Raw genomic sequence first — 16,216 nt, forward strand, 5'->3', positions numbered from 1 at the left:
AGTGCTGCATCCAGCTTTGGGGGAACAGTAAGAGAGGGATGTGGAGCCGCTGAGCGAGTCCAGAGGAGGCCATGGAGCTGCTGCGAGGGCTGGAGCAGCTCTGCTCTGGAGCCAGGCTGAGAGAGCTGGGCTGGGGCAGCCTGGAGAAGAGAAGGCTCCTGAAGGGGAGACCTTAGAGCAGCTCCAGTGCCTCGGGCTGCAGGGAACCTGGAGAGGGGCTTGGGACAAGGGCCTGTAGGGACAGGCCAAGGGGAATGGCTTGAACCTGCCAGAGGGGAGACTGAGCTGAGCTCTTAGGCAGGAGCTCTTCCCTGTGAGGGTGCTGAGGCGCTGGCACAGGGTGCCCAGAGAAGCTGTGGCTGCCCCATCCCTGGCAGTGTTCAAGGCCAGGTTGGACACAGGGGCTTGGAGCAAGCTGCTCCAGTGGAAAGGGTCCCTGCCCGTGGCAGGGGTTGGAACTGGATGAGCTTTAAGGTCCCTCCCAACACTCAGTCTGGAATCCTCTGTGATCCTCCACCAAGAGCTCTCCTCATTTCTTCACTGGCAGAGTCCTGAAGCAGTGGAGCAGGGTCCCCATAGCTGGGGCAGTCTGTGGTGGCTGGCACAGGGGGTCACCCTGCAGGCAGTGGGGCAGTAGGGGCGCAGAAGCAGAGGGTGTATCAGGAATACACGGGGCTCATCTGCTGCAGGTTCTCGTCTCCAAAGTCACCACCGAAACCACATCTCACATCTCTGCATGACAGTGAAGGGGGGAGAACATTGGTGAGATGGCTCTTGGGGGCAGGAGACTGCTGGTGCTCTGCACCCCTCCAGGCAGCACCAGCAGCAGGATTAGAGCAGAGACCTGCTGGGGAGCTCCTGCTCTCCTAGGAGGGCTCAGCGCCAGCAGCAGCAACACCTCCCACCTGCCACAACCCTATCTTGGGCACTGGGGAAAGGAACAGATGCTGGGAACTGCAACTTGTGGGGCCTGCCTAGAGGGAATTGCTTCATTTGGTTTAAACACAATTCCCTGCTCGGGCTGTCATCCAGGGACCCTCTGGGGAGGGAGCATCGCCTCTGCCTCAGCTTCGGCAGCAAGGAAGCTACCGGGGACCAGACCCCCATGGCAGGGCAGAGCTGCTGGGGATGCCAGTGCAGCATCACCACCTGCCCCGGCAGAAGACCAGGGCCTGGCTATGGGCTGGGATTCCCCCTCTGCCACCACAGACACCCTCGGGAGCAGTTCCTGCTCCGCACATACATAAGTTTCACTTCCACAGGCACATGTCAAGTGGTGCTTATCAAGTCCAAATCCTCCCTTTTCCTCCCTCCAGATGGGATATTTCCACAGAGCTGACTTTTTGCAGGCTGGGGAATGCCACAAGGGGAAAGCAGTTTTCCATCTGTTCACCGTCCCCCATAACAAAGAGAGCCCTCCATGCAGCAGTCAGAGAGATGCTGCAGGCAGGCCAGAGCCACAGGGCCTGCAAACCTCCCGAAGGTGCCAACAGCTCTGCAGATTGTGCTGTTTGGCACCTTTCTGCAGTGGAATTCCTGCCCCAGCTGAAAGCACTTGGAGAGGGACGGGGGGACATCCAGGTAAGCCCCCAACAAAAGAAAGGACAGAAGGATCCCACCTGCAGCCAGACCCAGGCTCTAACCCTGCAGCCAGAGCCTCGCTGGCAGCAGTGCTGGGCTAGGCTCTGCCATGCTGGAGGTGATGAAGAAGCCCCATCCCAGTGTCCTCCCAGCTGGCTCAGGGAACAGCAGGATCAGAGCTGTGTTTGTACCTTCCAGCACTTTATCCAGGTCTGCAATGAACTCCTCCAGCTCCTGCATGTCACCAAGCTTTGCTGGTGGAGAGAAATAGAGTCAGGTCTCTCCCATTCCCCAACATGAGAAAGATCCCTACCCTGTGCTTCCAAGCACAACTGCTGCAGCTGCCTGCTGTGCCTGTGCCAGTCAAGAGCAGTCTGAGGGCAGTGGGAGGGGGTTTGGGAGCTCCATCCACAACAGGGACCTGAACTGCACAGTTCAGTACTAGCCCAGCCACACACCCCCAGGCAGCTCCAGCATCACCCATTCTGTGACAGGATGCTCCTGTGTGCACACACCTCAGAGCTGAGAATGCTGTTGAAGGCAGCATGGGCAGGAGAACCCCAGGACTAACTCTGCCTGGAGACATAGCATTTCCTGCCCCAAAGCATACCCAGCAGGGCTCCACCAGCACCCCTCCTGGGGCCAGCCCATGGCTGTGGAGCTGAGACAAATGTGAGGGGGAATACCCAGCAAACAGCCCTTCCTTTGGACAGCCTGCTCAGCCTCACCTTTGGAGGGGTAAGCACTGGCCGGGGTGTTAAGGTCCTCCTCACTGCAGTTGAGGCTGCTTCCTGGGGACGTGCTGGTACCTGCAGTTGTGAAGTGTCAGTCACCATCCATGGCCACAGGCACCTTAGAATAAAGCTTCAGGGGCAGGGACTGGTCAAGTGCATGGCACCTGGCCCTGGTCCACCCTCACTCTTGGACCATCTGCTCTTCCCCTGCTATGAGGAATACTTGGGAAAAGGGAACTGAACTGCTCTGCCAGGTCCAACAGCACCAGAGGTTGCCTGAGCAGCCACGGGGACTCCTCAGGGTTATTATAATGAAGCAGCTTCCTCTGAGTTTCGGGTTATCTCAACCCTTGTGCCATTCTGCAGCAGCCAATGCAGCAAATGTTGGCAGCCCCTGGGTCAGGAAACCATGCCCACGATGGGCTGGGTGAGCAACTCAGAGGCAGGACCAGCAGGAAGCTTGGTAGTTTGCCATGGAGGTTTGCCCCAGAGCTCCCAAAGCTGCCCCATCCAGAGGGACACCATCCCCTCCAGGACTCCTCATTACCCAGCCGCGACTCACTCTGCAGCTCATCGATGCCGCTGTCGTACACCCTGGTCCCTGCTTTCCTCTTCAGCTCCTCCAGATGCTGCTCGTACTGACGCGTGGGGCCCCTGTCAAAGTCCTCCATCACCTCATCAAACTCCCGCAGCAGGTCACGGAGCTCGTCGGCCATCGCTGGGGACCAGAGGTCAGTCTGAGGCAGCACCAGCACACGGCGGCCCGGGGATGCTGAGCTCGGCTGCCCCGGTACCGGCGGGATCCCGCGGGGAAGACCCGATGGGGGCCCCGCTCGCACGTGGCGGGGAACAGGACACGGCCAGAAGCCGCAGCCGGAGCCCCGCGCTCCATCCGCTCCCGGGATGGGGGGTGGGGGGATGGAACGGGACGACGGCGCAGCACTCACCGTCGGGCGCGCTCCGGTCCGGGCGGCGGCAGCGCGAGTTCCGCCGGTCGAGGCCGTTTTAGTCCCGGGGCCGCCCCGGGTGCTGGGCGGAGCGTCCCGGAGCCCCCTCCCTGCGCACCGCAGCGTTGCCACCTATCCCCTTCCAGCGTGGGTCCGGGTGCGGCGTCTCCCCTGTCCTCCACGGCAGGACCAGGGATGACATATCCCCCCCCCCCCCCCGCCCCGAACTCACCTCGTCCCCACCTCCGAGGGTCCCGGGTGTCACACGGGGCCTGAGGACCTTGGTCCCGAGGAGCTGGGCGGCCTAAACCCAGCTACAGGGGTCCTCCCGAGGCGGGCAGCTGCCAGCAGCATCCCTCTGTCCCAGCCCTGCCTCCACCCATTCCTTGCCTCCATCCCACCCCAGCTCCCTCCTTAGTGCTGCTGGTCCCCCGCACGGTGGGATCCTGGGCCAGGCTGGCTTCTCCCTCAGCTGGAAATGTTCTTGAGATCTTTACAATTCCTGCCAGGTGCCCTTTTCCTTTCCTGCATCATCAGCCACCAGGATGTGAAGTCCTGTAGGATGTTTCCCCCTTGTCTTTGCTCTCCTTTAACCAAGCTCCACAGAACACACCATGTGTTCAAGGCCAGGCTGGACGGGGCTTGGAGCAAGATGCTCTAGTGGAAGGTGACCCTGCCCATGCTACAGGGCTGGAACTGGTTGACCTTTAAGGTCCCTTCAACCCAAACCAGGCTGGGACTGTATGAAATACTGATGCACACCCAGCAGTGCCAGCCCAGGATGCTTTTGAAGGAGAAAAAAGCCTGTATCCTTCTCAGGAAGTCATTCCTGGGTTCTGCCGTCACTTCTCAGTGCTGGGCTGCCCTCACGTGGAGCTCATAGCAGTATCCCCATTGGTAGCCAGGGCAGTTTCTAAGCCTTGTGATGTGTACAAAGATCCCACGGGGATTGTTGTATTCCCTATAGTAAGAATGACCACGTGCTTCCCCACAAGCCCTCTTTTGCCCATCACCTCTCATCTTCTCCATGTGATTCCATGAAAAAGGGAGTCTCTGCCACCTTCTAAGTACTGGAACATGGGGATAAGGTGCACCCTGAGCCTGCTTTTCCCCATCCTATGCAGGGAAGGCTGCCCACACCACCTGCTTTTTTCTTGGGTTCCAAATTCTTGGTGGACCTTGGTAACAGCTCAGAGAGATCCACCACGGAGGGCACAACTCATCCTCCTCAGCACATGACTGGTAACGGCCTGAGGCTGCCAGGACTGCCAGGAGGTGTCACTGCACCGCATGGGAACGGCACCACCACCGCTGGCAGTGGGCCGAGGAGCAGGCACCCTGACACGCCAGAGGCTGCCTGGGAGGAATGTGGATGGTCCCCAGAGGTGCAGCTCTTGCAGGTGGTGTAATCCTGTAGTATGTCTGTACAGGGCAGTGTGGACATGGTGCTGTTACACAGCTGGTGCTCGAGTGTGCTGGTGACCTCAAAACCTTCAGCAGGCTCATGGTACCCCGAGTTTATCTGCTCCTGCAGACCCAACAGCACCACACAGCTCCAGAGCTTATCACTGCTTGCGAGGCTCTCAGCAGTTATCTCTCAGCACATGCTCCTCTGCTGTTCTCTAGGAGCTGCTTCTCCACCTGCCCCAACTGTACCCACCCACAGGGAAGGGACCTTTTCAAACAACTCATCCCTGAGCAGTGCTGCTGCCGTACCCCGAGAGAGGGACCACCCATCAGCAGATGCTGCTGAGGCTATGGTGGGACTCATCCTCCTCCTCTCAGGAGAGTAGCACATGAATACTTCCACATCCACCACCAACCTTCTTGATGTTACAAATGTGGCCAAAGCCATCAGGCTTCTCCAGGCATTGATCCTCCTCCCACCACAACCCTCACCATCATCCTACCTGCCTGCCGTCTCTTCAACTGCATTTCTTTGGAGGCAAGATCTCAACTGTGAACATGACACTTTCCAACCCAAACCACTCCATGACTCTGTGATTCTGACAGATCAGCTACAAACGTACATTTGCACATAACCAGCCATGAATTCCAATGCCTGAGAAGTAGGAACAAACCAAACCAGCCATTTCACAGCCAAAGATCATGAAATGACACCATAATGTGTAAAATACATCAGAAGGTCTAACCTACTGAATATGAATTCAAGCAGAATTGAAGTTTGTAGTCCTCAGAGTATACAGTGCTCTCTTGCTACGCCAGCCATGCATTTTGGGATTGATACAGTGTTTTACAGTCTGTAACATTAGCAATTTTAAACAGGGCTAAAACAAAGAAGAAAGCTGTAATTCATTCTGAACAGAGCAGGCTGGGGTATCTTTGCACCAGGGTTGCTGTTCCTGTAGCTCTATGGGCATTCCTCCAGCTCCAGGAGAGCTTTCTCTCCACACAACAGCACAGGTAAGTGATATCCCAAACCCCCAGCTGCATTTTCCATCCTCAGTGCCCTGCTAACATTCCCCATTCACTCAGTGTCAGGACAGTATCATCCCTGTCAGGACAGTATCCTCCCTGTCTTCACAGCGGGGCTCAGCCCCAAGCTATTGCTCCCCCATCTCTGTAAGTCACTAGCCTGACCAGTGCCTGGAACTACACCAGATAGGATCAGTTTTGGACCTCTATGTCACATCCCCCAGTCTGTCAGACACCAGCCTGCTGCTCTCCAGCCTGCATGCCATTGGATTGTCCACTGGTGGCAAAGGGGCTCCAGCAGGCATTCATGCTCCTGTCAAAGCCCCACTCCTCTGACGTGCGGAAGGGTTGCCCAGCTGCTCAGTCCTGTCCGCAGTGCAGAGGGGCTGGCCCAGCACCGCTAGATGCCAACGTCCAGGTTTAGGAATGAGGTGTTGCTGTACAGCTCCGATGAGAGTGAGCTGTTCTCCAGGGTGCAGGTCCACCCTGGCAGCAGGGATGGAGCATGCTCCTCTCTTGAATCCTCACTCTCTGTGCTCCTAAAAGTGAAAAGAGAGAGATGTGCTATTTGCAGACTGCTTCCATTGCCAGTTTCACACCCACACAGCCTCTAGCAGTGACCCCAAAGATTTGCCATCTCCTCGGACAGTGCCAAAAGGGATGTGAGGCTAGACAAGCAGCAGGAACATAAGGTAACCTTACAACTCTTAAGGTCTGTGCTCTGGGAAACCACTTTGTACAGGACAGCCCATGTCAGCTGAAGGAGTCACCATTTCTACAAGGAGACTCAAGACTGCTAAGCTGCCCTGCTTCACACCAAAGGGGAGCAAAACACCTCCTCTATTACATACCATGATCATGGGCTCAGATCATGGGACATGAGACCCTTTTACTTTACCTTCTTTACTCACAGGGAAGGGCATGAGCTCAAAGTATGAGCCTCTCTGGGACTTCCCTATCTCACAGCCAAAAAGCAGAGGTACAGACCTAGCTGGCAGTCACACACAGACCCATGCTCACAAGACAGGCAGAAAGTGTACAGAAGTGCAGACAGCACCGAGGGTGAGGAAAACCTGGAGAAGGCGGCTGATGGAGCCAATAATGGAGCAAACATCAGTGCGTGGTCCTGAGAGGCTGGAGCAGTGGAGGCCCACGAAGATGTGTGCAGTGGGGGAGCGCTGGTGCAGAGTAAGTTTGGGTAAAGGAGGGAGCATAGGACAGACTGGGCAGGAAAAAAGGAGAATAAGAAGCTCCAAGGGATGGAAAAGCTGGGATGTGAGGGTGCTGAGGCGCTGGCACAGGGTGCCCAGAGAAGCTGTGGCTGCCCCATCCCTGGCAGTGTTCAAGGCCAGGTTGGACACAGGGGCTTGGAGCAAGCTGCTCCAGTGGAAGGGGTCCCTGCCCGTGGCAGGGCTTGGAGCTGGAGGAGATCTAAGGCCCCTCCAGCCCAAGCCAGGCTGTGGTTCTGTGGTTCTGTGTCAGCGGCGGGTGCCAGCACAGCAGGGTTTGTGCCCCTGCAGCTGGGCAGGGACTCACGGCGCAGCACGGAGCCTCCGGCGCAGCAGGTACTCGATGATGTCGGGGTCTGTCTGGAAGAGCCTCCTGAGGATGTGTTGCTGCATTTCAGGGGACACCTGGCCGGGACACACGGACATGCTCACGGCACCTCCTCCTCTGCGGGGCAGTGAGGGCAGCGAGGGGATGCCAGGTCCATCCCTGCCCACAGACACCCCGTGCTGGGGTGACTTCCCACACACCACCCAGGCCTGAGCTTTCCCCACACCAGTCCTGCTCCTTTGGCTCCCTGCAGACCTGACCATTGCTACAAAGCTTTTCTGGGAGCTGAAACGTCATGGTCACACAGACCTGCAGGGAGTGGACATTTCTGGTACTTCTTGGGCGTTTCCCGGGTCCTTTCCTAAAACCAGGGCCAGGAGGAATGCTCCATGTATGCTCCTGCTAAGCCAGGCGGCTGTGATGGGGCTTCCAGAGAGCTGCACAGCCCCCATGGGGCTGTCCCCAAGGAGAGCAGCCACTTCAGCTACATGACTACCTGGTGCCCACCTGCACTGCATCCCATGGGGACAGCTTCCCTCTTCCTGGGTCTCCCATTTCTTCCTCTTATTTCCCCCCTTCATTGGGACTTGGAGGGGGGGGGGGGGAGCGGGTATCAGTTCAGAGGAGCTGCTCCTGCACTTGCTGTTTCCCAGTTGTTCCCTGCCTCAAATGAGCTTGGTCAGATGTCACTGGGGTGGAAAGCGACAGAGAGGAGGGATCTGTTCATGGCACGACCCTCAGCTCTGCCTTTACAATGCAGTAACAAGCCATCCCAAATTAATATTTACAGCTGCCATGAGGAATGAATCCCGTTTTCACAAGCCAACTGGAGCAGGGCAGTGAATCTATCCTTCCTTCTGCTGCTATTAGAATTGTTCAGAGGGGAGGGACAGGTCTAGAGAAACTGCCCTGAGCAAGCCACACGTACCATGAACAGGGTCTGGTGATGCTCAATCAGCCTCTGCAGTACCAGTATGATGGCATCGCTGTCCTCATAGTTCACAGCAGCAGCGTCTTTCTCTCCAGGCCTCTCTTTCTGCAGGACGTTGGGACCAAAGATCGTGGCCAAGTTTGAAACTGTCATTTTATTCCCAGGAATCTGGCAGGCAGCCATGAAAAGAAATCACACATTAGAGATGCACCAGCGGGAGATGTCCCGGGATAGCCTCACCCCCCTGCTCAGGAACATGAGCTGCTGCGTGAGGCTAGGGTGTTAATACGGGTCCAGTTTTGGTCCTCCCTAAGCTTGTGGCAGAGCCAGCCTGAAGGCACACGCACATCCCCTCCTTGCATCAGAGCCTCCATCCTCACCTCCCTCACTTCCACAACCGCCACCGAAAGGCAACACCCACGATTCGTGTTATCACCTTATTATCATCTATGGGACAAAACCAGCGCCTCTGAGTCACAGCCTTAGGGCTCGCATCGGCAGAGCTACAACCTCCACACGCAACCTGGCGCCCCCAGCCCTGCCCCGCCCCGTCCCGGTCCCGGTCCCGCGCCGCGCCCTCCCCGCAGCCTCACCTCGCGTCCGTCGGGGCGGTGGGAGCCCTGGGCGTGCCGCGCCACCCGGGCCAGGAAGCGCAGGAGCCGCCGCAAGGTGTCGCTGTGGCACGGCGGCAGCAGGAACAGCAGCAGCTGCAGCGCCCCCAGCTGGGCCGTGCCCGCCATGGCTGCGCACAGAGCGGAGCCCGTCAGTGCCGCCCTGCAGGGACACGCGGGTGCCGCCGGCTGCCTCCCACCCGGGCAGGGATGGGCCCCGCCGCAAGCGCTGCGGTTGGTATTGCAACAGCCCCGCAGTCGCTGACTGCCCCAGGGCAGAGGGGTGCGTGTAACCCCGCTGTCAGCAAACAACGCCAAAGCACGGAGTGCAGCATCCGCACGTGCCCGAGCCAGCAGCACATCGCTAACCCAGCGGCTCTCAAGTGGTTTTGGTAAAGGAGGGTAAGGAAGGATGTGGGAGCCAAACAGAAACTGGGTAAGGAGATGGAACAAAAACCCTCTACAGGCCAGAAAACCTTAACAAGAGATCAGGCTCATTCCATAATGCAAATTCCATGTTTAGGACCCCAAGCAAAAGACATCAAAGGAAAGCCGTCACAGCCACTTCCAGCCAGGATGCAGTACTGTTCTGCTTTTCATCCCCATCTTCCTGACCTCCCTAAGGATACCCCATGCTGAGATATGCCCAGTCTCATGTCATACTTATCCTGAAGAAGCTCCATGCTGTGTGCCCACAACCAGCAGACACGTGTGCAGTCCCATGCCTTTGCTCTGGGGTGATTTCAGCAAGAATACGGTCAGTTGACACTCCTGCTTCACAGTGCAGGTGTGCTCTGTGCTCAGAAAACAGCTCGAGGGCAGAAGATTGCTTTGTACCTTCCACTCCATCCCTGCACACCCTTGTTCCCACCATCATGTGCCCTGCCTTGCCCCTGCCATGGCACAGCCTGGTGACAAGCCCACCAGTGTGCAGCTGCTCATTTCTGATGTGGAAGCAGGGATTCAAGGCGGGGATTAGGCCTTTGGATTAATGGCCATTGCTTGGACTTTCCCAATTCCCATTACCTGGACTACAAATGAACCGGTGTGGGTTAAGCAGTGGCCTCTGAAAAGGGAGAGTCTTCAACATGCCCATGACTTAGTCAGAGAAGAGTTTGAACAAGGGCATTTACAATTGTCTACCAGTCCCTGGAATACACCTATTTTTGTAATTAAGAAAAAAATCTGGAAAATTTCGTCTTTTACACGACTTGAGAGCTGTTAAGAAACAAATGGAACCAATAGGGGCCCTACAGCCTGGACTGCCTAATCCTGCTATGATTCCGAGGGAATGGCCCTTATTGGTTATTGATTTAAAAGATTGCTTTTTTAATATACCTCTCCATCCACAAGACATGAAGCGGTTTGCTTTTACATTGCCCTCACTCAATTGGGAAGGTCCGGATCAACGATTTGAATGGACTGTACTCCCCCAGGGCATGCGCAATAGCCCCACCTTGTGTCAAATATATGTGGATGCAGCCTTACAGCCTCTTCGACAAAAATGGACTCATGAAATTATATATCACTATGTGGATGACATCTTATTTACGCAGCAAACCCCATTTTCAGAGACGCAAATTATGGATATCCGGGACACGTTAGCGCAGGCTTCCCTTGTCATAGCTCCTGAGAAGATCCAGTTTACAGCTCCCTGGAAATATCTGGGGTGGACGATATCAGAACGGATTATAACACCTCAAAAGGTGCAACTCAGCACTGACATTCAAACTCTGAACGACGCACAGAAGCTGCTTGGGGATCTTCAGTGGCTCAAACCAATAGTGGGAATCCCTAATGAGCTCCTATCTGTCCTGCGTCCTTTGTTAAGAGGCACAGATCCAACTCGGCGTATACACCCGGATACAGAACACCGACTGTAGGTAGTTAGGGTCTGGCGATCGGAAGATGTCACGCTGTACGGAAAAATAAGACCCCCCTCTGAGTAGCCAATAGGGCCTAACCTAGGTCGTAAGCAGACAGACGTGACGTTGTAAACCTAGGCTATATAACACCGTGTTACTCGCCAATAAACGCCATTTGCCATCCACCACGTTGGTGTCAGTGAGCTGATGGCCCGAGCGGCCAGGGGTTGGCCGTTGTGTCGTTCCTGAACCAGGTCGCCACGCCAACAAAGGCAACAAGTGGTGCCGAAACCCGGGAATCGTCTGGACAGGTGAACGGCGGCCGGAGCGGCTGGACCAGCCCGGCGGGGAGGACGCTCCCAAGCAAACAAGGAGGATGGAAGCCCTTGTGAAGGTTGTATCTCAATTACATAAGCAGTGGGGTATTGATTGTAAGCCCAAAGATTTTGCTCTCGCAGTTGCGAGGCTTTTACAAACTGGGGTCATTGACCAGCCAGTGGATATTCTCCCCCCTGAGGTGTGGGATAAATGCACTGAAGTGTTAGCCGAGGAGACGATGTCCTCGGGTAGTGGGAAATACCTTAAGTCGTGGGGGAAAGTCGTACAGGCCCTGCGAAAGGCCATACAAGAGCAGGAGACCTGGACGGCAGCAAAGAACTGTTTGTTGGCTATCCCGAAATTGGGAGTCGGGGCAGCTACACAAACTCTGCACCCCCCAGACAGTGACGGCTCTACCGAGCCTAAAGATATGCAAGAAGGCGACACGCCTCCCCAATCCCTGAATCCCGACCCGCCTACGGAGGGACAGGAACGAGCAAAATCCTTTTGGGGAGGGCTGGTCGAAGAGGCCAGGGGCGCCACGGAGAAGGCGGAGTCCGAGGCAATTGGGGTTAGACCACCGCCCTATGCGCCCAAAAATGGCGCTGAGCGGAAAGAAGGAGGGCGGGGCGAAGATATCCCCTGCGGGAAGAAGGAGGAAGTGCTAGAACTAAAAAGTGCGTGCACATGGGGGGCGGAGGAGAAAGAGGAGAATCGAAAGGGGGAGGGACGCGCGAGCGAGGGGCGGACAGCCAATCAGAGCGGCCATCTGAAAAAATGCTGTTGTAGGGCAAACACCCCACCGAGCAGGGGGCGGGATAAGCCAAGAGGGCGGGGTGAGCCCAGAGGGCGGGAGCGGCCCGCCCGCAAGGGAAGCGGGCAGGGCCGGAGCCCAAAGAAAAGGCACGGGAAACCGGAAGTAACTAGTCAGTCGACTTCTGACTCGGACTCAGACACTAGCTGGGACGAGTGGTTTGCAACCGATTCAAACTCAGAGGAGGAGGAAACGGAGGTAAACAAAGCTAAGAGCCGAAGGACTCCCATCCGGACTAAAGAGGAACGGCGAGGGGAAGAAGTCCCTCTTACAGACTGGAAGGAAATAGAGCTTGCATGTGCCGACTGGGCCCCAGCAGTCAAACTGGCATTCCCGGTCCGGGTAACAGACGCGGGACAGAGGGTCTATTCGCCAATAAATCCTAAGGATGTCCAAGCAGTTGTTAAGGCAATTGCAGATAAAGGGCTTAATTCTGCCATGGTTTCCACCCTCATAGATGGTGTTTTTGGAAGAGACGATATGCTTCCGTTCGATATAAAACGGGAATGGAGATGGGGATGGGAACAAGGATAGAGGCTAGTCCTTACAGGGCGAGGGTATGCCGCTGTTAGAAAAAATGGCAGTTAGGTGGTGCCCACTTAAATCCATTAAACTAGACCTCCATAATAAAACTAATGAAAATTGTGAGTTTCTGTTCACAGGATTAGATCATCGAACGCCCTCGTAACTCGTACGCCCCAGTGACAAGAGAGGACGACAAGTCACTAACCCTTGAGTCTGTACCCAGGAGCTCCACACCAGCGGAACCCGAGCAACAGCGAAATAGCCCCCAAGGGAGGGGGCCGCGATGCCTTTGTCTGATTTTGATTTTGGGGTTTGTTACTGTAGGGCAAGTAGAATGACTGTGCTGGCATTACTCTTCAGACCCTGTATATTGAATCGCCTTGTGTCATTTGTCAAGAGCCGGCTAGAACAGGTTAACATCATGCTTGTAGAAAGCCACCAACTACTTTAAGAATGTATCTACTCAGTATTACCCCCGCTTATCCCAATTTGTCCCAATTTACAACCCGTCCCCTTAACTACACCTCATTAACCACTTACCCAAAGCCATTAACCACTAACCTGAAGTGCCTTCTACTGTAACATTTTATATGTATATGCGTACTTTTTTCTACTTTTCTACTTTTTTACTTTTTACATTAGCCTATTTAATTAAACATAGGGAGGGGGGAAATGTAGGTAGTTAGGGTCTGGCGATCGGAAGATGTCGCGCTGTACGGAAAGATAAGACCCCCCTCTGAGTAGCCAATAGGGCCTAACCTAGGTCGTAAGCAGACGGACGTGACATTGTAAACCTAGGCTGTATAACACCGTGTTACTCGCCAATAAACGCCATTTGCCATCCACCACGTTGGTGTCAGTGAGCTGATGGCCCGAGCGGCCAGGGGTTGGCCGTTGTGTCGTTCCTGAACCAGGTCGCCACGCCAACAAAGGCAACAACCGACAAGCCCTGCAAGAGATCTCAAAGTGTGTTACCCAAGGACAGGTTTTCCGCCGAGATCTGACTCTCTCTGTCGACTTAACTATTTGGAATGGCCCGGTTTACCTTCTTGGGGCTCTCACACAATTGAAAAAGAAAACGGGGGAGATATGGCTATTAGAGTGGATCTCCCCGCCATTACAACAAACAAAAACTCTTGTACAAAAAATCAAAAATATGGCAGCCTTGATTAAGAAAGGTCGCGAGCGCTTGACTCAGATAACGGGTCAAGAGCCTGCAGTAATCAGGATTCCTATGAAAAAGGATAGTTTTGAGTGGTATTTAAGAAATAGTCCTGATCTGCAGGAGGCCCTTTTGGGTGTAAGCAGTTTGACTGAAACAGATAAATTGAGGCCACCACCTATACAATGGATGGGAGGTTGGGATTGGATAGTTCGTCCACAGAAAGAGAGTCAACCTATCTCAGGGGCGATAACCGCCTTTACTGATGCCGGGAGGAAATCCCGAACTGCCGCAGTGACCTGGCAGGATAAAGGAGGGTGGAAACATCAGGTGCTAAAAGCAGGGGACTCGGACAGCCTACAAACAATGAAGCTCCTAGCCGTTGTATGGGCATTAATGAATCTGAAGGGACCATTAAATGTGGTAACAGATTCATTATACGTGGCAGGAGTGGCAGATAGAATTGAGGATGCTTATGTAAGAGAAGTGAAAAACCCTAGACTGTTTGAATTATTGATGCAACTAAAAAGAGCAGCTAAGTTGCGAGAACATGCATATGCCATTATTCATGTTAGGAGCCACAAATGGGAAGTGGGCCTGGGTGAAGGAAATGCCAGAGCGGATAAATTAGTCTCGGTGGCTCAAAAGACACCGATATCCAAATTAAAATTGGCTCAAGAGGCTCACTCTATGTTCCATCAAAATGCTAAGGGCTTGGTTAAGGAATTCAAAATACCTCTATCTGAAGCAAAAGCGCTGATAAAAGCCTGCCCTATTTGTAGCCATCATAATAGTGGTCTTGGCCTCGGAGTCGGTGTAAATCCACGAGGCCTGCAGGCAAACGAAATTTGGCAGATGGATGTTACTCATGTATCTGAGTTCGGGCGTCTGAAATATGTGCATGTTACTATAGATACGTATAGTCGGTTTATCTGGGCAACAGCCCAAACTGGAGAAAAGGCATTACATGTGGAGCGTCATTTACTCAGTTGTTTTGCGGTAATGGGAATCCCTAAAAGAATAAAAACAGATAATGGTCCCGCTTATACAAGCGATAGAATAAAGCAGTTTTTCTTAACTTGGGAGATAGAGCATGTAACCGGGATTCCTCACTCGCCAACAGGTCAGGAGATAGTTGAACGTGCAAACGGTACTCTAAAGCGATACTTGGAAAAACATAAAGAGGTTAAGGATATTTATTCCAGATTGCAAAAGAGTCTGTTTGTTATTAATTCTTTGTGCATTTTCGGAGACGCGACTCAGTCCCCCGCAGAGCAGCATTATGGTCAGGGAAAGCCATTAGGAAATGAAAAAGAGGTTTGGGTTAAATATAAGGACCCAAAACCGGGTGTTTGGCAAGATGCAGCTAAAGTTATATATTGGGGGCGGGGATATCTTTGCGTTTCTACTCCAACAGGAACGGTGTGGGTGCCCGCGCGTTGGACAAGGCCCGCTGCTGATGCAGCGCCTCCCTCTAGCGATAACTGCAGAGACCAAAAGGAGAATCGGACAGAAGGCGAAGCTCATCCTGATACCCCTGCTGTCACAACTGAAAGGTTACCACAAGCAACTTGATCGAGACATTACCCGATGCAAGAGTTTTGAGGACTTTATTGAACTGCTTAACTCCTTACAGACTTTTAACAGGGAAGGGCCAGCATATCACCGCTGCCTTGATTGTGGTCGGGTAAACTGTTCTGCTTGGGTAGCACTATTGTGTGGGGGATGTACTCAAACTTTTTGGATAGAACAATTGTTATTGCATGATTTTTGGTGTAGTAGTTGTAGTTTCGATTGTAATTCTGAGAGTTGGCAGAGAAGAAAGAAATGATGTTGAGTAACTTGATCATTTTTGTAACTATATTAGGTTTAGGACCCTGGTTTCGGAGCATATTAATGACACTAGCCATGCCTGTACTGATAATATTAATAATATGTCTTTTTGGACCGTGTCTGTTCAGGTGTTTAACATGCCGTATGGAAGCTTTGGCACATGCCGTATTTGACAAAAGAATTGTCCAAAAAGAAAAACAGGGGAAATGTGGAGAGTTTTTATTGATACATGGTTTGGAGAGCGGGGGCATGAAGAGCACTTACGACTTGTGGGCCAGTAACAAAAGCAAGGTGTAAGCAATAGCCAGGCAACCAATCATAGGCAAGGTCGTTGTGCCGGCTGGAAAGTCCCTAATTACAATAACAAGGTGTAAAAAAGAGGCTCTAAGTTGCTGAAGTTAAACACAAAAGGCGCGGCGCCGACGGTGAGCAATTAACCAATAATGAGCTCATTATAGACGCTATATAACCTGTAACCAAACGCTCAATAAACGAGACTAGTTGCATTAGAGGATGGACTGGTCTCCCGTCGTTTTTCCACACTCAGGCACAACCAGCAAATCCACGTCTGTGAAGCTCCAAGTTTTATTAGAGAGAACCCGCACATCTCTAGGGTAGGGTCTGGGAGGGTAGGTTGGTGTCGGGGTGCCGACGGCGAGGAGAAGCCAGACACAACAACCCAATATGAGCGATAAACAAGCTTCTACTTTATTCGTGCTGTACATGGCTTCTATCCTCGTAGCGTTAATTATGCCTCCCTGTTTACAAGGGTCTTCAACCGCAGCTCCGCCCCTAGGGACTTTCCCCAGAGGTCAAGGACAGTGTGCCCTTCAGCTTAAGTCATGTACATGTGAGGCCTACACTTTGCTTTGCTGGCACAAGGCCTCCAAGGATCCATGGCC

The 16,216-nt window shown here is 53.8% G+C and overlaps 2 protein-coding genes across 4 annotated transcripts; both read right to left on the minus strand.

The window, feature by feature from the left end:
• Positions 1-239: 239 nt before the first annotated feature.
• LOC133222403 (regulator of cell cycle RGCC-like) lies at positions 240-3,350 on the minus strand. 2 transcript variants are annotated; one of them, XM_061372067.1, is made up of 5 exons: positions 3,263-3,350; positions 2,878-3,033; positions 2,310-2,390; positions 1,773-1,835; positions 240-732 (listed from the first exon to the last, which is right to left on the minus strand). In XM_061372067.1, the coding sequence occupies exons 2-5, from the start codon at positions 3,029-3,031 to the stop codon at positions 725-727; spliced, it is 306 nt and encodes a 101-aa protein (XP_061228051.1). In that variant the 5' UTR covers positions 3,032-3,033; positions 3,263-3,350; the 3' UTR covers positions 240-724. The 2 variants fall into 2 exon arrangements, with proteins under 2 accessions (XP_061228051.1, XP_061228052.1); XM_061372068.1 differs by lacking the exon at positions 1,773-1,835 and having other exon boundaries at positions 2,310-2,383.
• Positions 3,351-5,112: 1,762 nt separating this feature from the next.
• Positions 5,113-8,980, minus strand: LOC133222404 (rho GTPase-activating protein 6-like). Of its 2 annotated transcripts, XM_061372070.1 has the most exons (5): positions 8,780-8,980; positions 8,184-8,354; positions 7,235-7,332; positions 6,772-6,920; positions 6,099-6,237 (listed from the first exon to the last, which is right to left on the minus strand). In XM_061372070.1, the coding sequence occupies exons 1-4, from the start codon at positions 8,924-8,926 to the stop codon at positions 6,812-6,814; spliced, it is 525 nt and encodes a 174-aa protein (XP_061228054.1). In that variant the 5' UTR covers positions 8,927-8,980; the 3' UTR covers positions 6,099-6,237; positions 6,772-6,811. The 2 variants fall into 2 exon arrangements, with proteins under 2 accessions (XP_061228053.1, XP_061228054.1); XM_061372069.1 differs by lacking the exon at positions 6,772-6,920 and having other exon boundaries at positions 5,113-6,237.
• Between the last annotated feature and the right edge of the window lie 7,236 nt (positions 8,981-16,216).

This window comes from Neopsephotus bourkii, unplaced genomic scaffold (assembly GCF_033783945.1).
Source record: "Neopsephotus bourkii isolate Nb327-2 ecotype Australia unplaced genomic scaffold, CSIRO-AGI_Nbou_v1 NB_1593, whole genome shotgun sequence".
In the NCBI taxonomy this organism is placed as follows: domain Eukaryota; kingdom Metazoa; phylum Chordata; class Aves; order Psittaciformes; family Psittacidae; genus Neopsephotus; species Neopsephotus bourkii.